The following is a 23,563-nucleotide window of genomic DNA, read 5'->3' on the forward strand; positions in this document are numbered from 1 at the left end:
TTCTATCTAATATGCATTACTATAAAAAGTACCCCGCCCCTTCCTGGTTTCTTAGTTTTCAGCATTCTATAAAATGTTTCAGAACATAAAACACATTTTAATATTAGACAAAGATAACTCAAGTTATTCAGTGATGATTTCATTTATTAAGGGAAAAAGTCTATCCAAACCCACGTGGCCTTGTGTGAAAAAAGTAATTTCCCCCTAAACCTAAGAACTGGTTGTGCCACCCTTGGCAGCAAGAACTGCAATCAAGTATTTGCAGTAATTCGCATCGAGTCTTTGACATCGCTGTGGTAGAATTTTGCTCCACTCTTCTTTGCAGAGTTGTTTTAATTCACCCATGTTTGAGGGGGGGTTGGTCATGAACAGTCTTTTAAGGTCATGCCAAGGCATCTCAACAGGATTGAAGTCTGAAGTCTACACTCCAAAATCTTCATTTTTGTTTTTTAAGCCATTCACAGGTTGACTTGATGGTGTATTTTTTATCATGCTGTATAACCTGAGTGCGCTGGAGCAAAACTGATGGCCAGAAATTCTCTTTCAGGATTTTCTGGTAGGCCTAAGTCTTCATCTATTATAGCAAGTTGTTCAGGTCCTTAGGCAGCAAAGCAGCCCCCGACCATCACACCACCACCTGCTTTGACTGCAGACATGATGTAAGTTTGGATTTTCTATTTATTCAGGTTATTTTTATCTAATATTAAAATCTTTTTAAAGCTCTGAAATATTTAAGTGTGAAATATGCAAAAAAAAAAGAAAAAAGAAAGAAATCAGGAAGGGGAGAAGCAGTTTTCCCAGCACTGTTTTGCAGTGCAGTTCTTTCTTTTTGTTTCATAATGCTCCAAACTGTTGTGGTCCGTCCAGCACTCACATTCTTAAAGCAAAGTGATGCTGCAGGTAAAGGTATAAAGGCTTTTGCCTTGTTGTACTGAATGGTATGCTGCCTGGTGGTTCACGCAGCCATGGCTGTCTGCACGCATTTGTTTATAGGGATTAGTGAAAGTGTGGCTGATACAAGAGGCTACACCCAGACTTGTGCTGGCTCTCCGAAATGAGAATACAACCACATTTTGCATAGCATCCCAACCTTTTAGATAAAGGTATTGAAGTAAATATTGTGACAGATAAAAAACACAAAAAAACACCTTCGGTTATGTTTTTTTCTTAATTTTTTTCTGTTATAAAGCTTGGGGTGGCAGATCCTCTGAAATAAAACAATCACAGCCCCTGTGTGAATGGCAGATGAGTTGATTACAGGACTGCGGGGGGTATATGTGTAAGATTCAAAGGGCAGAGCAGGGATGGGGAGGAGGAAATGGAAAGGCTAAAATGCGTCCTTTCCCAGTCAGAGTGAGGTGAGAGGCGGACATATGAACTTTATGTGTTAAAATCTGCTTCTGGAAATAAAAAGTCACTTCTGAGTCACATCAAGTTTCAGATTTATGATCCATGTCCTCAACAATGGGGGTGTTATAACTCTGAAAAAGAGGTTGCATGAAGAGCCCCATTGTCCCAACTACACACACAAACACAAAGATCCACAGGAAAAGACGGTCGATAACCATCGCCACGTATTTCCAGTCTTCAATGATCTGCAGAGAGATAAAGACGTTGGATATTAACCACTTGTGTTCATGAGTCTGAACTAAAGTGAACTGAGATTCAGGTAACAAGTGATTATGATTAAACCTTACAAAAGAAAGAAGTACTTTCTTTTATATATATATATATATAAGCATATAAATCATGATATAGATCCGATTACTTCTTCAAAACACCTACCCCTTCATCATCATCCTCACTCTTCATCTTCTCCGCAATATAACGTACTCCATCCACTGCATCCTCCACGTCAATGTTGCTCTTGAGCGTCATCCTCTTCCTGAACTCTGTGTTCTCTGAGCAGTCACTGACCCTCCAGCCATAGCGCTTGGCTGACTCCTCATTGACAAAGAAGGATGAGGAGGAATCAGCCATTCCCACAGAGCTTCCACCTCCAACTTCTGTTCCACACTGCTTCCGGTCAGAGTACTTCTGTTTCTGGTGTTTTTTCCGGAACCGTTCACGGATGTTGGAACTTCCTGGTCTCCGCATGAAGAGGAAAGAGGGGAGCCGGTACAGAAAGACACGCTTGACCCAAGGAGGCATGGTGTGCGTACTGGGTGACCGATGGTGCACATTGAGCACGCAAACGCTGGTGACAATAGAGAAGGTGACCAGCACCATTGAAAACATTAGGTACTTCCCAATCAGAGGCACTGCTAGAGACGTAGGTGGCACAATCTTTGAGATAAGGAGTAAAAACACAGTAAGGGCCAGGAGGACTGAGATACAAAGAGTCATCTTCTCACCACAGTCTGATGGGAGGTAGAAGACAAGAATAGCCAGCGACGTGATCAGGATGCAGGGAATGATCAGGTTGATGGTGTAGAAGAGAGGTTTTCTCTTGATAATAAAATCATAAGTAATATCCAGGTATCTGATATCGTTAGGGTCTTCATTCTTGCGTCCAGGCAGTGAAACAATATCCCACTCACCACTAGGCTTGAAGTCATCGCGTGAGGCGTAATCACTGAGGAGGATGAGATCGATCTCCGTGTGGTCGTAGGTCCAAGAGCGAAACTTGAGAGTGCAGTTCTGCTGGTCAAAGGGAAAATCACGGACTTCGATTTTACAGGCCGACTTGTAGATCGCTGGTGGGAGCCAGGCCACTTCACCATTATTGGAGACCAGAGCGTTGGAGTAGAAGGAGACTTCATATGTCCCATCAGCACTGAGGAAAAGGCAGGAGATGAGATAAAGTCAGTAAAGTCAAGCACTCACAAAAAGATTGCCCATATCACATCATTTAAACCAGTGCTTCTTATATTTGAAGGAGCCAGCTGAGGCACTTCAAGCATACTCACAAAGATACGCCAACTGAAACAAGACAGCACTCAAGGACACTTGAGTGTTTTAATGCAAATCATTTTTGCTTAACTTTACAGGTAATTTGATTTCCTTAGACAGACAAAACTGTGAATAAAAACGAAAAATAATTCCTAAAATAAAGTCTCCGCTGTTTGCCCCTTTTCACCCAGAATAATGCGCTTTCTGTGGACATCTATGATTCGGACACAGAGTTAGGTTGGAAAGCTGACACAGTTTGAGTTGATAGAGCGTGCTCTGCTCTTTCAGTGAAGAAAAATAATCCTCTTGTGAGAGTTTGTACTTCTTAACAAACACACCTATGTACAGTATGTTCATTTTCTTATTTCCAAAATGCTTTCAGACAGTGATGTGGTTTTGGTGGTATGAGTTGCTGAAGCCACATTCAAACGAAATTACTTAATGAACTTAAATTAAAGTCAACAATAAGCGTTAATTACTGTGTAAATAAAATAATTACTCCTATAACTATTGATAATCTGGTATCTGATCATTCTTCAATATCACTGATATACCCAACTCTGCCTTTTTACAACATTTGGCCGTTTCAGTCTGATAATGGCTATTGTCAGATTTTAATTAGCATTGTGCTTTGTTATACAGCTGCACACTTTTAGCTTCAGTTGATAAGAAACACTGTGCTGTCGGACACTCGTCAATATCCCATCACATTTATTAAAATAGCCTTTTATTCTCTGAATAAAGTCAAGAAATCCTGTTACAGACTTTTAGCACAAGACAAACATGGATTTTATGTTAATTCATTCACCAAATGCTGAGTAAAAGATTGCCTGACTGCTACCACGAGGCTGCAGAGGTGACGCATGCAACAGGTTGAAGTCCAAAGGATGCATTTAGCATCTCAAGGGAAGAGCTTGGCCTGGGACACATGCTGGCATCAAGGCAACACCTGTCCCTCACAACTCAAATCTGCTGAGACTGACTTTTTTCTTCATCTCATCAGGGCTGCAGGGGATGCATTATAAATAAGTGGCCTATCAATTATAAAGTGGGTCAGGAATACAACCATCCCACTTGCCTCTAATGCTTTGGGGCTGCTGTGTATATCCAGACTAATAAAAAATGCAGAGGCCCCACCTGCTTACTGTGACCTCAGGTCTCCCAAAGTTAGACCTCAACCTGAAGTTACCAAACAGCGATAGATAGATGACCTCTCACTGGTCTCTTAAGCTATTATGCTCTTCAGGTTGTCCTTCAGCTGATGAGCAATCTCCATTCATAAAATTTGAATGCCTGCAAGCACAAGGTCAAAACAGAACAGTTCAAACAACTGTAAGACTCTGTCAGACTCAAGCTTAGTGGTTACAGTAGCTGAGAGAACAATCACGCGTGTTTTCTGAGGTTTCATTTCAAACTCAAGTTTCCCTTTTTATCCTGCGCACTTTGGGAACTTTTCTCCATGTTGGCCTAAAAGCCAAAGTTCAATCATAAAACACCATGAGCCGATGAAAATCATGACTCAGAGTTCAAGAACAGTTGTTGGAGATTTTGTCATGACACAAGAGGTTGTTTTCATGTAAATTATTACATAAGTTAAGGGGAAACATGGATAAATCTGGGAAGAGAATAAAAAACAGCTGCTTGTCCTTCATTAGCAACACTGAGATGCCCTAAAACAAGGTTTCCAAACCCTAAATGCTCAGTAGATAACTCAGTACCCTGCAGCTTCAGAGGTGCGTTTTAGGCATTACATTATGAGCACTGACAGGCAACTTGAGTATCACTGACTGTCTCTTCATCACAGCACTTGTTAGTAGGTGGGATAGATTAGCGAGCAACATTTTATCCTCAAAGGTGATGAGGTACAAGGAGGAAAAATGGGCAAGTGTACGGATTTGAGTGAGTTTGATGTAGGTGACTGGGTCAAAGTATCGCCAAAGTGCCAGGTCTTGTGGGTTGTTCCCTGTTTGCTGTGGTCAATATCTATCAAAAGTGGTCTGATATCCATGATGAAGCAGAGACAAGGTAACAGCAGCTGAGGGTCACTGATGCACATGGACAGCTAAGGCTGGCCTGTGTGGTCCAATCCAACAGACGAGGTGCTGTAGCTCAAATAGTCAAAAAAAAAAGTTCATGCTGGTTCTGATAGAAAATTGTCAGAAACACAATTGATTGCTGTTTGTTGCGCATGTATCTTCACAGCCACAGACTAGTCAGGGTGTCCATGCTGAAAGTGACAACAATGGACACGTGAGCATCAGAACTAGACCATGGAGCAATGGAAGAAGGTGGCCTGGTCTTTCGTTTACATCCCGTGGATGGCCGGGTGCATGCAATGCTTTGGGCAATGTTCTGCTGGGAAACGTTGGGTCCTGCCATCCATGTGCATATTTGACACATACCACCTAGCTAAGCATTGTTGTAGACCATGTACACCCTTTCATGGAAATGCTTTTCCCTGATGTCTCTGGCCTCTTTCAGCAGCATAATGTGCCCTGCCTCAAAGCAAAAATGGTTCATAAATGAGCTTGAGGTGTTGACTTGGTCTAAATTGTCTAAGGAGCTTGGAAAGAAAAGCGTCTGGACTCCTTTAAGTTGCTTGAAGCAACTTAAAGAAGTCCAGACACTTTTCTCCTCCTCCTTAGACTACGATGACCTGGATGACTGAGAACCTTCACAGACTTGGTCTAAATTGTGCAGATATCAATCCAATCAAGCAACTGGGAAATGTGCTCAACAACAAGGTCATGAATGCTCCAATCACAACTTACTGGACTTAAATATCACAGAGAGCTGGGGAACAGCTGCAATCACAGCATTGTAAGATGGTGAAAGATGTTCCCTTAGGCCTCCTCCTCGATTCAGAGATGGTCTTTCCCTTTTCATGCAAATCTTACTTTCGCCATCTTACAATGCTGTGATTGCGGCCATTCCCCAACTCTCTATGAATGGTACTTATGGTCTTTGATCGATGGGCTTTAATTAGTGGTTGTTGATCATTGGTCATGAGAATTTGCATATTAACAATCAAGGAACTGACCTACCAGCCCATTGTGCAAATGTACTATTTGTAAGGTTGGGGGAAACCTGCAGTCGCCAGAGACAGAAGAAGTCACTTGATTGACTGACAAAACTTTTCTCCCACTGAAAACACTATGTCCAGATGAACAGAATCAACCTTTTGGGATTTAGTTACCTGGATGACTGAGCATGCATCAAGACACTGCAGAAATGAGTTTATTAAATCCTGTGGCGCGAAAGCGGAGAACGCCTACAAAAAGATTTCTGATGCTGCAAACAAAAAAGAAATTCATCTTTCAAATGAAACATTATGGTCTAATGAATAAAACCATTAACAGGAAACAAAGCAGATTACCACTACTGTGGTTTTTCCTCATCGTAAGCCCACATCAACTGTGGGCTCAGTGTAATTATTCCTACAGCCTAAAGAGGCAGACACAGCTTTCACACTCATATTACCTTTCTGCAACAACTGTTCTTAAATTCAGAAATAAAATTACTTTTACTATTCAAAGAATTATATTCTCAAATTATTTCTCCTATGGGCAGGTAGAAAAAACAGTACCTATTTATGCATGCTTGTGCAAAACTGCTTGACTTTGCTTGACTGTGTCAAGCAAACAACATATCAGGAATTAACCTAAAGTGCAGGTTTCTGGAATGTGGCCCAGAGAGAAGCTGTACAGGCACAGGGAGCAAACTTAACACAGAAAAGCCAGATGAAAAAACCTCTGATCACCACACAAAACAAAATTCAGCAAAAACTCAAACTGCATTTGGCTATGATGCTTTTGTTCTCTGGTACAACAAAAGAAGGACTTTCCCATTGAATACATTTTAAACGGGGAAAATCAACAGTTAATGTTTTTCAAGAAACTAACAGATGGCGATGAGACCCATCTGCTGACCTATATGGGTGACAGACGACGTGACGTTCACAGGCCTTTGCGTCTGTCAGCCAACTCTCCAGTGAATAAGAGCAGTGCAGCTTATTTCTCCGAGTTCCTCTTTTTTTTTACAGTGCAGAAGTACTGATGTATTGATTTTTCCCTGCAGCCATTTTCCAGAGTTACAAGATAAAGTCCAGATGTGCCAAGATATTCTCACCTCATCATTTTGTATACCTGTGCTCGCAGTACAAAACAATCAATAATGTACAAGGATATCCTGCTCTCCAATGTAACTAAGTTGGAAAGTCTGGATTTCTGTGTTTCTGTCAACACAGTAGTTGCAGAATTGCACAGGAATAAATCTGAAGCTTTTCTTTCCAATCATAAACGAACTGCAAGTGTTTACAGGAAGTCTAAAAAACCTGAAAGGTAAACATTTAGTGTATAGTGTGAAGCAGTCTCTACTGCGTACTGCAAGGTTAACCTCAAATGGAGCAGTGAATATTGATTAAAAAATAATATTATTCAAGTGCACCAAAACTGGTGACCTTACGGATTAACACTTAAGAGATAAAAACAAATTGTTTTACTCTGTCTACAACAGGCCTGATTCTGCCATTCTAATTCATAATCTCCTTGTGTGAATGATTCATACGTTCTCTAACATTCAAACAGTCTTCATTATTATCAGACTGTCTGCAGACGCTCCATACAATGGCATTAAAAATTTGTTGGTTCATTATTCACTATTTATTAACCTAAAAGAAGTGACAAGTGGGCTAAAAATGAGATAGGAGGATAGACTGAGTAAGAGGATAGAATTGGAAAGCTTTTAGGGAAATGGGGCTTTTGTAAATATTAAAGTGAAGTTACTCAAGCTTTCTGTCTGTTCCTACTTTCATCACTTAGTTTTACACACACACACATTTATTCCGTCTGTCACAAAGAGGACATACTTGTTGTAAAGGACAATGTCAGGCAACCAGATGTGTTGTGACGGGAGTCGGATTTTCTTGATTCCCTCGTACTCTTCAGGATCCCACATTAATCTGTAGTCATTCCAACCCTGGTGTAGAAAGGCACGTAAGGGCATGCATGAACATACAAGTAAACAATTAAAATCAAGAGCCACATACAGTTATGGTCACAAGTTAACAAATATTTATTATGGGCTTGAATGTTGTGGTAATTTGAGGCTTTTTTGGGTAGTCATCAACAAGCTTCTGGCATAATTCTGGCCACTATTTCTGTCAGAACTGATAGAGTGGATGGAAATTGTTTGGTTTCCTGACACGACTCCACTTTCAAGAGTAGTCCCCAGAGTTTCAGTACCTTAAAGGTAGACTGCTATATCCACTCCAAAACCAGCTGTGATGTGTGTTTGGGATTGTTTTCTTGTTAGAACACAGAGTTGTCTCCAAGTTTCAACCATCTAGCTGCTGATTTGAGGCAACGCTGAAGAACTTGGAGATAGTCCTTCTTTATTATTGCATCCAGTTTGTGCAACAATACCACTGGCAGCAAAACTGTCCCAGAGCATAATGCTACCACCACTATACTTGACAGCTGGTATATTGTTCTTAGGTATTAAAGCCTCACCTTTATTCCTCCAAACATAGTTCTTGTCAATGTGGCCAAAAAGCTCAATCTTTGTCTCATCTAACCATAGAATATTTCTGTAGAAGACATTTGGCCTGTCCTTGTGGGCAGCTGCAAATTTCTGTTGAATGTGAAAGTGTTCATTTTGGAGCCGAGGTTTCTTTGTTGATTATAATTTCAGTCCATTTTCAGTGTGAACAGTGATGCTGGTATTCCAGCAACTTCCAGTTCATGGCAGGTTCGATCCTTTGTGATTCCTTGCTTGTTCCTAAACATGCTAACTAATTTCCTCTCATAGGGTGACTGTGTGGATTAGAGGAAATCCAAAAAAAATTCATACTTGTGCACCCAATTCTTGTTTTTTCTTAATCATTAAAGATGTATGTGACACTCTAGAAAACAGTTCAGTGAAGTCATTAAAAGCCCAAAATTACCATGGTACTCATGCCCATGATTTCTGACAAAAAGAGACATCTATCATTAACTACATGAATACATACAAATGCATTTAAAGAACACGTCACGGTCTGCAGGGCAGACCATGTGTGAATGAGTGAGGACCCAGGCATGGACACAGGCAAGGAGACAAAACTGAACTTTAAACAAAAGGCGAGCCTTTATTGAGGCTTATAGAAAGGCAAACCAAACAGCAGGGACAGTGGTCAACCTAAACTAAAACCTTAACTGGAGAAACTTTGGCTATGTTCACACTGCAGGCGAAAGCGCATCAAATCCGATTTTTTTGACCCTATGCGACCCATATCCGATCATGGTATGACAGTGTGAACGGCACAAATCCGATATTTTCAAATCCGATCTGGGTCACTTTCGTATGTGGTACTGAATCCGATACATATCCGATGTTTCAGAAAGCGACTGCTGTATGAATGGCCAAGTCGCATTAAATCCGTCTTTTACGTCACTGACACAAGACAGACGCCAATTATCAGCGCCGGAGAAGCGCCCGATAAGACATCGCGAAAGCTTCTTGGCCATCCGGTGAAACTGCTGGGAAGACAACGTTGGAGAAACGTTAACATTTTATTTGTACTGCATAATCTGCAGATTCAGATAGAAATCTGCAACTATCCTTTGAAGCATCCTCTCTAAAACAGCAATAAGGATAATTATTAGGTTATCTACATTATTATGTAAATAACAAAATAACTTAAAGCAAAAATTGGGAAACGTGAAGTCCGAAGTCTTTATATTAAGGGCCATCAGTCAAACAATATTGTTTGCTCTGGGTCTAAACAGTGTGTGACGTCTTCTTTTGCGCATGCGGGCCGCTTTGAGCGTTCACACTAGAGCGCGTTTGCTGTCGCATTTTATTTGTAGTGTGAACGAGCAGACAAAAAAATTGGATTTGATCAAAAAATCGGAATTGAGCATTAAGACCTGCAGTGTGAACGTAGCCTAAGGCTACGTTCACACTGCAGGTCTTAATGCTTAATGAACGTAGCCGAAAACTATGACTACGACAACTGTGACAACTATGAACAAGACCTGTGCTGGAACGTAAAGGAACTATGAAATATATACTAGAACAAGCAACATGACCATGACCATGACCTGCACAGAGTCTTGAAAAAACACTGGACATGACCTGAGGGAAGAAACACAGACGGGGGGGGGGCAGCAACCATAGAACACAGAAACCGAAACCAAAAGACTAGAAAAGATTAAAAAAAATGACAAAATCAAAGTTCAACAATGATACAAAAACTCAAAACACTGGGTCACTGACCCAGGACCATGACAGTACATTTATAATTGTAGTGGTTCATGAACCGATAGACCCTAATGGTCAAATTTTTCAATTGGTCTGATCCTCGGAAACAAACAAACAAAAAATAATGAGCAAGGTGCTTTGACACTAACCTGGGTGAGCCAACAGTTGGTGGTCATGATCTGCTCTCTCTCATTCTGAAACACAGACATGGGAAAATTCTTTAAGCAGTGGCTCCACTGACAACAACCAGGTTAACGTGTTCCCCATCATTTGACATTAGTAGGGTATGCCTCTTTGCTCACAGCATGTGAGGTTATGGGTTTGTTTGTGTGTTTTCTTACCACATTGATCAGCTGGGCTAGAGACACCTGGATGTAAATGGTGACCTGCTGGCTGGTGTTGATAGCTGGCCTGATGAGTTTGTTGTAGCGCTCTGGTGACAACAGGTGATTCACCAACCGTTCCTCTACCTCCGCACACAGGATAGCTGCACACACAAATACGCACACAGGGGGAAAACAGTCAGAAGTACACTACAGAGGATATCACAACTCATTACAACCCAATATAACCTCCTATCAAAGGCATGTTAGAAAAGTGCTAAGCACTGACTTGACTATGATATGACAAGCAAGTGTGAGCACAGTCTAATACACCACTGGTTCCACTCTGTAAATGAAAAGCAAACAGTAACTGGACTGGTTCTTATTGAGTATTTTTCTACCTTTAATCTGAACTCTATACAGCATCGTTCCACATTTGTTCTTTCTGTCTAATATTCACTCCAATAAAGCTTTAGGATCAACTTGGGGTTCAGTAACTTGCCCAAAGATACTTTGGCATGCAGACTGGCGCAGCTAGGGATCAAACCCCCAACCTTCCAACTAGCAGATCAGCTCCTCCGCCTCCTGAGCCACAGCCACATCAAAAAAAAAACCCACAGTTGGCTTATTTTAGCCGATCCCTCCTTAAGTTTGTCTCGTTGTGCATCTCTGGACTGTTTCCAGAACTATTGTATACAGTCTTCATCTGTTTTCTTAAAATAAATTAGCTCCAATTTTATAAAGTAAAAGATAAATTGCATTATTAAGAATGAACATATTCCATATTTCTTCCTCATACGTAATAGTAGCTACTCCAGTTTATTCTGTTTCACGGAGCTAAATGTCCTCTGGCTATCATACAGTCAGAAAATGTCAAGAATAAGCCAGACTTATTCGTAATTTCATCATCTCAGTCGAGTGCTTGTTGTGATGATGCAGCCAGATCAAGCTTACAGTAAGCACATCTTTACTACCGTGCAGCTTAAGTTATTGGGTACAGTGAACTGGGGCCTTATGTAGACCTTGAATTTAACACAACCTTGAGCTAAAATTTACAGCAGAATAAGCTGTTGTTTGGTTGACCATCCATTAACTTCACTTTGAGTCTCCTGCAGTAAATACCTCCTTGTTTGCAGCCCTGCATTTTGGCTGGGTGACTATAAAATATATGTGTATGCAATTAAAGCATTTTAATGACCGCTAACACACTCACGATTCACATTTAATTTCAGTGGGACTTGAATGAGAAAACACAGATGCCCAAAGCTCTAGCTGGTGAAGCGATGTTTAAATCTCGTGTTGTCAGGTTTCGCCAATTACGTGCTGCAGTGATGCAGCCCGCTGCATGCTCTCATGCGCTCGTGTGTATGTGTCATGAGTGGGAGTGTTACTGTCTCACAAACAGATCACATGTAATTGTATTCAGTCACAATTCAATACACAAACACAAAAACATAAACAAGTTTTGCACCTGCTCAAAGCACCTCATGCCCAGACATTTCATCATATAAACTACTGACTGTATATTCAATTTTAAGAGGAATAAATATTGGTGTTTTTTAAGGAATAAATACTAAATAAAGAAAATATTATGGATGACTTATCGCATATCTGTTCTGTTTTATGTTTAACTGCAATTTAAGAAGCCATTGTCTTTTGTGCTGCCACACAAACAAGTCTTGTCACATAAATTTCCATTTAAAAGCTTTCTATGCTGTCCTGTTTTTTCCTGAACGTGTTGTTTCCTAGTATGATTTGCCTTGTGTGTTTTTATGTTATTTGAGGTCTGGGAGGCTTTTGTGGCAGCATTTTTTTTTCTGTGTGTGCCTCATAAATAAACTTGACATGAATGTTGACTATGCGTATACAGTTATACAGGAGAATGACGAGCAGGGGAAAAAGAAAAAAAGTGAATTGTATTAATGCTTTGCAAAGCAACATAAACTACCAGCTTCAAAAAAACAAGTTACATAGTACATGTTGAATCTTAACCTTTATCCTAAAAGTACAAACAAAACACCAGAGAACCAGAAAAGTAAATGACGGGGTTTGTGTCAGTGTCTTAATGAAGAGTAACGCTGCCAGTCCTCTATTATGCAGTGGTGTCTGTTTAGATGAGTCATCTTTGGCTTTGCCAGACACAAAGCAGGTAAACTGTGATCTGCCTTTGCCTGGCCAAAGCAAGTAACACGGAAGTTGCGAAGAAGCAAGTCAAAATATCATAGCAGCCTCCTATTATTTGCACCTGTGGTTAAAGTTTGAAAATCCTAGGTAATTTTCACCAAAACTGACCTCTGAACCAAGATTTTTATTAGATGTGCCTTGTTCTCTATGACAATACCCCATCAGCCTTTTACTGCTGAGGGGCAAAAACAAATTGCTGTTTGAAACACAGTATATTTAAACAACTTTAGCACTGAAATCTATTTTCTAACCATATTCTACCCCATAATGGCATTGTATGTCAACTTAGAAGAACACACCTGTTCAGGCACTTCACTTGTATAGCTTTGCAGCCATGCTCTCAACTGTCTTGTCAAGATATACTCAAGAAACCAATATGTTTTGAAACATGTCAGAATCAGACTGAAAATAAGAGGATCTGAGCTTTAAAGGCAGGTGACAGAAGAAGAGGTATATGCTACACTTGGTCACTTTACATTAACCTTCAGACAGGAGACAGGAGAAGTGTCCGGTGTCTGAGCAACTATGACAAGAAACCCCGAAGGTAAACCTCCTCAGAGACAAAAAGCTGCGTCTGTCAGGATTAGAGGGAGAGGAGACTCGTGCCAGGAGAAGAGGACAATAGAGACACGACAACATACAATGGAAACATCAGAGCGTGAGACAAAACAATTCCCAGATTAGTATAATCATCAGATAAAATTAAATAGGATCATGCTATATTATGGTGATGAGTAATAACAGGGATTTATGAGTTTCATTTTTAAAGGGATTAAAGCCTGACAACAATTCACTGCTTACATGCAATAAACAGCCGTATGAGGCCAGCTTCTACTTCTAATTAAAATCAACTGGTTATCAGATTTTGGTGGCCTTCAGCTCTTCTGATTTCAGAGTTTTAAGGTATCACGTCCCAGAAAATCAGTCTGTTGTGACTGAGTTTTTGGTTCCTGTTAATTTCATTGTTATGTTTATGTTAAAGTTTTAGTCCTGTGTCTTTTGCTGTTTTTAATGTCTGGTTATTCCAGCGTTGAGTGTTTTGGTTTAGATCTTGGTTTTTATTGGTTGTAGTAGTTTTAAATCCCTTAGTATTTCCCGTCTCTTGTCCACTCTCTCATGTCTTTCCATTAGCACCTACACATAGGGGTTTGTTATTCATGTCTATGTTTAGTATTTTGTCTTTTGGTTACTTCCTGTTAGTTTTTGGCGCTACTTTCTGTTTTTAACCTCCTTTGTGGTGATCAGCCCCACAGTAAGAGGATAGTCTGACTGCTTTGAGCAGGCAAATAACACACAGCACATGACTTCACTGTACTCGAATGGCCTCCATGGATGTGGTGGAGCAGGAGATTCCCATCATAGATGTCCAGCTGGAAAATCTGCTGAATCCACGTGATGCTCTCGTGTCAAAATGGGCCAAAATCTGTGAGGAATGTTTCCAGCACCTTGTTGAATCTATGCCACGAATAATTACAGCAGTTTTGAATGCAAAAAGAGTTACAGGAAGGTTTACCTAACAAAGTGACCAGTGAGTGTATGGTCTTGTCTTACTCTTGTTACAGTGTCTGTTTTTGCTGTCCTGCTTGGCTCCTGCATGTTTTCTTTGTTATGTTCTTTTGATTTTCATATTTATTGTTCTTTTTTTATTCGCTCAGTACTTTTGATCAATGACTCAACCTCAAATGTCATATATGTGAGTCCTCAGTCGTATACTCTTTACAGATCCATTTTATTTTATTTTTGTTTCTATTTGTTAATTATCACATTTGCTTTGCATGTGATTCTATTTATAGGACGCAACAAATAAAACATGTTTAAAAGCTTATCCCAGCACAGGAATAAAGTTCCAGCGAAAACAATTTTGTAGTCAGATGGGGCAATTCAAGTTAAGCACTGCCAATAAACCATTTCCCACAACTGTTTTAAGATTATAAAGACACAGTATTTTTTAGAGAAGTCTCTAAGCTCTCACAGCTACTTTGAAAATTAACATTTTATTGCTATCGTGACTAAAATCATTCTCATCGCCTTCGCTATTTGCTCTAAGTGTTTCAATCTTTCTGAAGCAGAGAACAATCAGTAAAAAAGTCATTTGGAGCAGGAGCAATAGACAAAATTCAAACACATCTATACACTATACAAAAAGAGCACTGTAGTAGAACAAAGTGAAATAACTAAACAGATGTGGTTTCTAATTTGAATGCACAGTTTTGTAGCTGTTTGACCCTAACGCGTTACTCCTTCTCTAGTGACTTCAGCTTGTGGCTGTTCCATGGCTGCACTCTGATTTCAGCCTGAGAGAAACAAGAAACGTCACATTGCCTTAAAAATGTAAAGGGAGGCAGTATAAAAATAAATCCAGCACAAAGCATGAACAAACTGGGAAAGACAATTTGCTTCATGTGTCTGAAAATGATGAAGAGATGCGATATAGATGGTGGGTTCGACAGTAATGGCTAAAATGGTAGATGATGCTAAAATAAGATGCGGATACGGCTTAAGTAGAGATGGAGCAGGAGGGAGTCTACCAACAGGTCTCATCACACATGTATGCACACACACTCCTGTCTGCCTCACTGCACTCTCCACACCTCAATAATTCATTACCGCTAAAATAAAAATGCCATCATCTTACTTGCGCGGAGACGCAGACACAATCAGAGATTATTCTCAAAGTCTTTCTCGCTCGCATAAAATCGACACCGTTTCCATCACAACATGGAAATGATTAAAAAACAAACAAAAACAAGCTTTCAGGCGTGCCGCTGAGTTTGAGTGATGCAGATGGACAGAGAGGTTGTGTCATCAGTCAAGAGTGCAGAGAGGAGAGGAAAAAACAATTCTACATCCTGTAGGTTTCTTTTCAGGTTAGTGAATTATTCAGCGTGTTACCATCTGCAGTGGCCTTTCAGAGGCCAAAACAATTTAGGATTCAGCTGTCTTTGGTTTTACTCAGGATGCTGTCCATATCAGTCATGTTATAAAATACAGGCCTGCGTGCATACACATCCACAGAGTCTCACATCCACGCATTTCATATTGTTCGTAGCAAATCTACTGCCTGAGAGATTTTTGTGTTTTTTGCGCCTCGTGGGATTTCTTTTACATGTTTTGCCCCAAACTTTTCCTCATCCCAGACAGTCCTTCTGTCTGTGAGAATAAAACAAATTCTCTTATTACAATGATTTTCTTTTAATCTGTCACAATCTCTCCCTCGTGTCTTCCTGTCCTGCTTTGCTCTTTTGTTCACAGCGTGACAGGAACATGTGCAGATTTAGGATATAAGAGAGACAGCAGATGCAGTAAAAGTGCCTTTCTTTTGCGCTCAGCTCGCTCAGTGTCACCTCTAAGTGGAAGCATTGCTTAGGTGTGCACCACCTGGTGCCGCTTTCATTTTTTCTTTTTGCTTTGCAAAGCACTTCGATGCATCTTTTCATCGGCATGCATCTCTCCTTCAAAGAGCAGCATCCAAACAATCCTGCCAACGCAATGACTAATAGTTTACTATGAAGTGTTGACTCAGTGATGCTGGGCCCTGCTGGCGAGATATACATCTGCAGTTATGAGAAACCAGTTTTAAACTCATGAGAAACTACAAGCACAAACTAGGAGCTGCACAATTCTGCCCACTCACGTATAATGCATCACGCATGAGCTACAGAGAAGCAGAATCAGGGTATGGTAACATTGATGGTTTCGTGCAAAATGTTAAAGATCTTGCAAGCCTACAATGAGCAAAACATCTCATAGGGTAGCTGTAGCACACATTAGCACTGTGCATTTACTGCAAATGATCCTGAGAGCACAGAAGGCAGAGAAATGTGTGATGCAGCACTGAAAATATTAGATAAGTTGCAGTATAGGAAACAAACAAAGAGTGAAAATATAGAGTAAGGCAGAAAAGATGGTGTGCAGGAACAGAGACACAGAGTGAGAACGGGATGGAAGCCAACACAATGGAGCAAATGCATCCCAGCAGAGTGGCTGACTGGATTTCGTCTGTTTAGAGTTGGAGCCATGAGAATGTTTGGTTGAAGTGACAGACTCATGCAGTGAATCACTGGCAGACAGAGCACAGGTGACACTGAATAAGTTACAGAGAACAAGCAAGTCTGAAACCATGAACTTCACTTTTGTACTTTTTTAAATAATATGAATGCACTTAGCTAATCCTGCTTAATTTTTTAGCTGTTTTACTGAATACTCAAAAAAATTAAAGTGACTTTCTTTTTGAACTGACAACATGTTTAATATTGAGATTTTTATTAATACAGCAACTGATGAAATACACCAGGAGGTAGAGCAGGTCATCTACTAATTGCATGCTTGGTGTTTTGATCCCTGGTTTCCCCAGTCTGCATGTCAAGGTATCCTTGTATCCTTGTGCTCTCCAATGTCCCATCAGCGTATGAGTTTGTGTGATTGTCAGATAGAAAAAAGTGTTTGTATGAATGTGTGACTGAGGCATGTTGCATAAATCGCTTTGAGTGTTCAATCAGAGTAGAAAAGAATCAGCACATTTACCATATCCCCCCGTATGAATTCATATTATACTTTTCTTCCAGTAAGAACACGCCCTATTCAAGGCAGGGGGGGGTAAATTAAACCCTCAATTACTGAATTTAATTCCACTGCAGTAGTTGTAACACTGTTTTTCTATCTCTCTGTCTATCTGAACTGGAGAAGCAAACACAATGGGTACTGGGGTTTGCCTGGTAGAGCTGCACATTGATCCAATTTCAGCACCACTGACAGCTCAATAATAGATTCCTCCTGCCTGATTTAGGACCTCATAAGTTACTTTACTTGACTGTAGGTGGGGAGATCATCTGATAGGTGTGATGTAAGTTAAAGTAAGCAAACTCTCAATTTAAATGTCTGCTATTGTTATCAAAGTGTCTTTTTCACTTACTGGCAATGAAGGCATTTCATGTAGGTTAAATAGCAATAATTGTATCTGCACTTACAACCACGCAGTCAGCTGTTTCGCGAGTTCTCTTCAAAGCACGGTGCCAGATTTGTTATTTAAATTGCAGGCTATGAAGTCTTGAACCAAACTAAAATGAGTGAATGAATGCTCCTTACTCAGATTTCACACCCTTGCCCTTAAAATGCAAATGTAATTAAAACTCCGTGGGTTTTCTGCCTAAAGGACAAGCGTGTTAGTTAATTGAAGCGTGCTGAAAAATCACGTGCTAAAGGGTTTGACGCATGGAAATGCCGCTACTTATCCCCACTGGCCTGCTTTCCCGAGACCACCTCTGTCTGCAAGGTAAAAGTGTGGCTTAACCATGCAAGAAATTAAACCCCTTAAGAAAGCACTTATCAGACCTGTTATATTAACTGGCATGCATTTGTGTAAGAGAGGGTGTGCAATTTTGCAATGGCCAACCCAAGCCAGATTTTAAAGCCCAATAAAGTAAAGTCTCCCGTCCCGTTCCGAGAGGATTGGAAAGGATTACTCACTTGTCACGGTGAAAATCAGGAGAGCCAGGGCTGCTTTCACCGGGGCTGCCATCTCTTCCTCCCCTCCAGTGCGGCACACACACGAAAACTTGCAGATGAAGAGTATTTCCCGCGTTTTCCTCTTCTCTGCGCTCACTTTGCAGTAAGTAAAGTGTGAAACCGAGAGAAAAAAAAGAAAGACAATGAACAGGGTGGATTACAACGGTTTCATTGCGAGCGGTGAGTGAGGGTTGGGGGACATTGAAAAGAATACCGATTGCTGTTAGAACCGAGAGATAAAGAGGCTGGATGCTTTCTGCCAGAGCGCACCGACTGTACCGCTGGTCCTAGAACTGTGATTGCGCGCAGTGGAAACCGGCTGTAGAGATCAGAGCCCCCCTTACAAACAGCGCTTTCTTTGGGAAAGTGAGTTGAGGAGCTAGCGGGAATACGTCAATCCCGTTATCGCCAAAGCAGCCATTCTTAAGATAAAAGATTTAAGTACCCCGGTGACCGCATCGCCCTGCCCGCCCCAGTGCGTTCACTGACCGGGCGTCAGTTTCGCTCTGCACCTCCTTGATCGACTCAGTTTAACATGTGTGACAACAAACAGGAAGCGATAACGGTTAGAAACCCCCCAGGGAAGATATTAAACACCCCGAACCAACCTTATCTCCTCCAGTTTATGGAGAATTCAAAGTGGAATTTTACTTTGTAAAGTTGTTGTAGAAAAAGTAGAGAAAAAATAAAGTCAATCTTTTAATTAATTAAATTATGACTAAATGTAGTTAATAACGCCGAAGCAGGTTCTTGGCAGTAAAACAGAAGTCTTGTTGCTCCTGTTAGCATGTATATATAAAATCCTGGAAGGCTGCCACTTGCAGTAATACAAAATGAGCATATAGGATATTCAGCTGTCTTTCTCCCACTGGGCGGTCAAAGGTCAGGGTCCACTAAAAGATAACTCAATAAAGGTTATCATGGAGAAATTCAGAAACCACACAGCTTTTGTCCAAATCCACATTTACTCTGAACACCAGTTTCACCAGTCAAATACAAAACAACTGGAACAACTTTCTCAAGTCCGACTCAGAGTTTCTGAGGGAGGCTGGATCTTATCCCAGCTCTCAAAAGGTAAGATTGGGATTATAGATTATTATTATTATTATTATTATTAGGTCAACAAAGGGACAAACATAACGCTGACACATCCACACCTACAACCAGGTTTTAGAATCACCAATTAACCTAACATGCATTTCTTTGGATTGTGGAAGGAAGCTGGAGTCCCCAGAGAAATTGCACGGGGATCAATAAAATCCTTCATCACTGTCAGTCATCATCAAACCAGCTGTATGATTTCACCAAAACACAAAGATACAGAAATTTAAAAAAGGGAAAATCCCACTGACTTTATCAAATCTGTTTCCTCACAAAAATCTGAGTGGAGGAATTCAGATATATTTGATCTGTGGCTTAATAAGTCAACTATAGTTATCCTACAGTGGAACTGGCCTCAGCTGGTGGGTCTATGGGTCTGGTTTGTGTGTGTAATGAGAATGGAAAAGCTGCAGGCTTCTTGAGTCTGCACACATCAGTGAAGTATAACTACCCAGAACTCCCTTTGGTGATGTGAGAGGAGGAGAGGGCAGAAGGAAGACGTGGTCTTAAATTTGCTAGACAAAACAACTCCAGCTAATTACATGGACAGAGAGGAGGAGGAGGAGGAATAAGACAGGAAACAAAGAGAGGAAAATGAAAAAAGCTGATTGAAGATCATATATTCAATGTGAATTAAAGATAAGATTTTTTTCCCAAGAATTAGTGGAGGAGATGGATCACAGTTTCATGCCTTAAGCAAGACCTGGGGATTCTCCAACATCAGGGAAATTTCAAAATAGTATATTTAAAGATCACTAATGTAATTCACACAGTAATGGTTTAAAAGATAGTATGAAGATGGGCTTCAGCAGCTGAAGACCACACACCGGTCAACCACTCCTGCCAGCTAGAAGAGGAAAAATGGACAATAGATGATTGGAGAAACATTCACCTTATGAGTATCAATTTGTGCTGCAACATTCAGATGTTAGGGTCAGAATTTGGTATAAACAAGATGAAAGCATGGATCTGTCCTGCCTTATATCAGCAGTGCAGGCTGCTGCTGGTGGTTGTATAATGATGTGGCACCAGCTGAACATTTTTAAACAACACAGCCTACCCAAGTATTGTGCTGACCGTGTCCATGACCACAGTGTATCCATCTTCTGATGGCTGCTTCCAGCAGAATAACCCACCTTGTCACAAAGCTCAGATCATCTCAAACAGGGTTATTAAATTCACTGTACGCAAATGGTCCACAGTCAAAATGAGGATGCAGACCAGTCTCCGGAGTGTGAGTATAAATACGTACTCGTGTTTACTGTGGAAATCTATGCATCTGGTGAGAAGTTTAATAGAAGGAATAAACTCATATTTTTGGGGAAAAAAAATATGTATCAAACTTAAAAAAAAAAAAAAGCTTAGCAAATAAATGATCTTACAATAAAGTTTTTAGTACCTAATCCTGCTAATTTCATTGTACATCCATTTATATATGAAGAAACTGTGAGTTAATGTTCCTTAAGTGATCAGCTAAGTGAACTAATCACATAAAGTGATTTGGTCGTGGCACTTTTTAACGGTGTGCCTCGGAAATCCATGACACAGCTTGCACTAAATCAAACATTTGCTAAGCGTTACTTTTTCTTTTTTTTTCTTAATTTGAACAGTAACAGTAAGTGTAATAACTGATACATTGATACTGATACTGAGGCGATCATGGTTCAAGAGTTGGGTGTTTGTCTTGTAATCGGAAGGTTGCCGGTCGAGCCCCGGCTTGGACAGTCTCGGTCGTTGTGTCCTTGGGCAAGACACTTCACCTACTGCCTACTGGTGATGGCCACAGGGGCCGATGGTGCAATATGGCAGCCTCGCTTCTGTCAGTCTGCCCCAGGGCAGCTGTGGCTGCAGCTGTGGCTACAACTGTAGCTTGCCTTCACCAGTGTATGAATGTGAGAGTGAATGAATAGTGGAATTGTAAAGCGCTTTGAGGGGTCCTGAAAAGCGCTATATAAAAGCAATCCATTATTGTTATTGTTATTATTACATTGTGGCTTCATAGTCTGTGTCTCTATAAGGTTTCCTGGCAACAGCAGAGACCGAAAGACACACCAAAGCAGCTTTGATCAGTCAAAGTATGGATACAGGACCTCCTGCAGTGTGCTGTGGTGTCTGGCAGTGCATCGTCTCGAGCCTCTGTGGACTTGTTGTGGCACACGTCCCCCAGTGTTTAGAATTTAGAATTTTGGTGGAATTTTTAGTGCTCTAGTAACATCCATACAACATAATAGTCACAGCTTCATATTCAACCAAATAGCGTTAACCTCCCATCAGACCCCATTATTGCCACACATGAGCAACACACGAGCATCCGCCTCCCAAAATCCCCACCCGTCGCTGCTAATGAACATTATCTCTGCATCCTAAAAGCAATGGAGAGGAGCAGAGGGAGGCCAGATTTAATCAGGGTTACTTAGAGCTCACTGCTGGGATTGCTGTGGCTCTGAAGAGCCTACCAGAAAACACTCATGTACATTTAAAGGATAAAAATCTTTGTTCGCCTTAGTCTTGCTTTGTGCATAGTGTAACTGATATATGGGAGATGAACATTATTACATGCATCCGCATACAAACACACAAATAGACGGGACTGTGGTAAAAGCTTTTACATCTCACAAATAACACCTGGAAAAACCTTCTTAGATTTCTCTTAAAAGCCTACTCTTGTGATTTTGGAGGAATTAAATGCAAACTGTGCATATCTCTAGTATTTAAGTCATATTATTACCAGATAATTTCACAGATTTTTAAAAATTCCTTAGTCTTTTTGGCTTCCCCTAACATCACATTGATTTCCTCATAATGATTTTTTTTTATTCGCCTTTTTAGAAGTCAAAGGTCAGTTGATAAAAACAGGATGAACAACAATAAACCCTACATCCAAAATACACTGCAAAAAAGTGTATTTATTTAGCCTGATTTCGTCTGAATTTTGCCTGCCAGGAAGGTGATGCTAATAATAAGTTGTCCAATAGCCTCTTGAAAGTTAAAACATACATATGTTTCACATTATAATTTCATGTAAAAAAAAAACAAAAAATGACATCATTGGAAAATTGAAAAGAAAAGTCCTAAATCTTATATTTACACAGTTATTCTGTCCCTAATCCAAACCCTTTAAAGCACACATCCAAACTGTCAAGACTTCAGAGTTCATAAGGATGTCTGTAGTTCTGCAGAAGGTGTTTTTGTTTCAGTCTAGTAATGTTTCTGCCTCTTTAGGCCACCACCACAGTGGAGTTTAAATTTGAAATAAACATTTAAGATAATTGTTGAGTGAAGTGCAAATTGTTTGGCTTGAATTTATAGATTTCGCTGAGGAATTACAGCCATTTTTAGGTTCAAAAGTAATTTAACATTTGACTAACAAGTAGTTTCATGGCAAGGTGAGTCCTGTTCACTTATATTTTCATGACAAATGAAGCAGATATAATATCTGTTGATTCAAAGTGTTTAATTGTATTTTGTAGCTTTTCACTGAGGTACATGACGTTTTTGATGCCAAGAGATGGAGGCCGTCATTAGATGGAAAAAATAAATGAATGAAATAAACAGCAAAAATTTACAATGGACAAATTATGGTGGTGTACTATTAAAAAAGAATGAATACAGTGACCTGCTCAGGAACACCAAAAACGCTGAAAGAGGACAGAAAACTGCTAACAAGTCATGGATTTAACTTTAAAACCCTTGTGTTTGCAGTAAACTCACATTAAGTGCATCTATTCCCCAAAAGCTGCATCATTGTGCGCTTTATAATTGAGCCTACTGACCAGCATCCCCATCATTTTACAGTTTGTTTCTTGCCTCCAGGCAGCAGAGTCACTAGCAGTGTTCCCAGGTTAAGAGGCATATTCCCCTGCTGCATTAAAGTTCTCATAAATTCAGATCACAAGGGGATATTTTTGTCTCAGCCTGACAGCATGAGATGAGACCACTCTTAAAGCCTGTCATGCTTGGTCATCACATTGTTCCAGTGGGACAGAATCAGTATGATAGGACAAAGTGGCTGTGTAGTGAGAGAAGGAAGTCATTGCCTATATCTTGTGTTTCTTACCCTCATCAGTAGCCCTCAATCTATGTCTTTTTCTAACTGTATATGCTAGTGAACCATTCATGTGCCTGCTTACCTTTTTACCTTCATTTCTTTCTCCTCTAGTCTTCATTGAATCAAACAGCGTATAACCTCTAATGAGTTCCCTGGTGGCTGGAGAAAAATGTCAGAAGTATTACATGGATCTTATCTGGGCAGAACTCAGTTAAGTGCTTTGGAGGCTGCAACCTTGGAGCATATCCCCAAACTTCTATTGAGCACC

General features: G+C 40.4%; 1 protein-coding gene across 1 annotated transcript; it reads right to left on the minus strand.

Moving 5' to 3' along the window:
- Window positions 1-784: 784 nt before the first annotated feature.
- On the minus strand, window positions 785-18,635 carry LOC102216180 (neuronal acetylcholine receptor subunit beta-2-like). Its single transcript, XM_005723134.2, has 6 exons — window positions 18,108-18,635; window positions 10,476-10,621; window positions 10,284-10,328; window positions 7,760-7,869; window positions 1,786-2,776; window positions 785-1,595 (listed from the first exon to the last, which is right to left on the minus strand). Exons 1-6 carry the CDS (start codon window positions 18,157-18,159, stop codon window positions 1,431-1,433), a joined length of 1,509 nt encoding a protein of 502 aa, XP_005723191.1. The 5' UTR covers window positions 18,160-18,635; the 3' UTR covers window positions 785-1,430.
- Window positions 18,636-23,563: the final 4,928 nt, after the last annotated feature.

The sequence above is a fragment of the Pundamilia nyererei genome, unplaced genomic scaffold, assembly GCF_000239375.1.
Source record: "Pundamilia nyererei isolate P.nyererei 1_Seehausen unplaced genomic scaffold, PunNye1.0 scaffold00008, whole genome shotgun sequence".
Classification (NCBI taxonomy): Eukaryota; Metazoa; Chordata; class Actinopteri; order Cichliformes; family Cichlidae; genus Pundamilia; species Pundamilia nyererei.

Excerpts from the sequence above, each read along its gene's own strand:
- LOC102216180 (XM_005723134.2), bottom strand. The coding sequence starts at position 18,159 with ATGGCAGCCCCGGTGAAAGCAGCCCTGGCTCTCCTGATTTTCACCGTG. Across the intron at positions 10,329-10,475 it reads TAGCCCAGCTGATCAATGTG|AATGAGAGAGAGCAGATCAT; the intron begins GTAAGAAAACAC and ends TCTGTGTTTCAG. Across the intron at positions 7,870-10,283 it reads CCAACTGTTGGCTCACCCAG|GGTTGGAATGACTACAGATT; the intron begins GTTAGTGTCAAA and ends TTTCTACACCAG.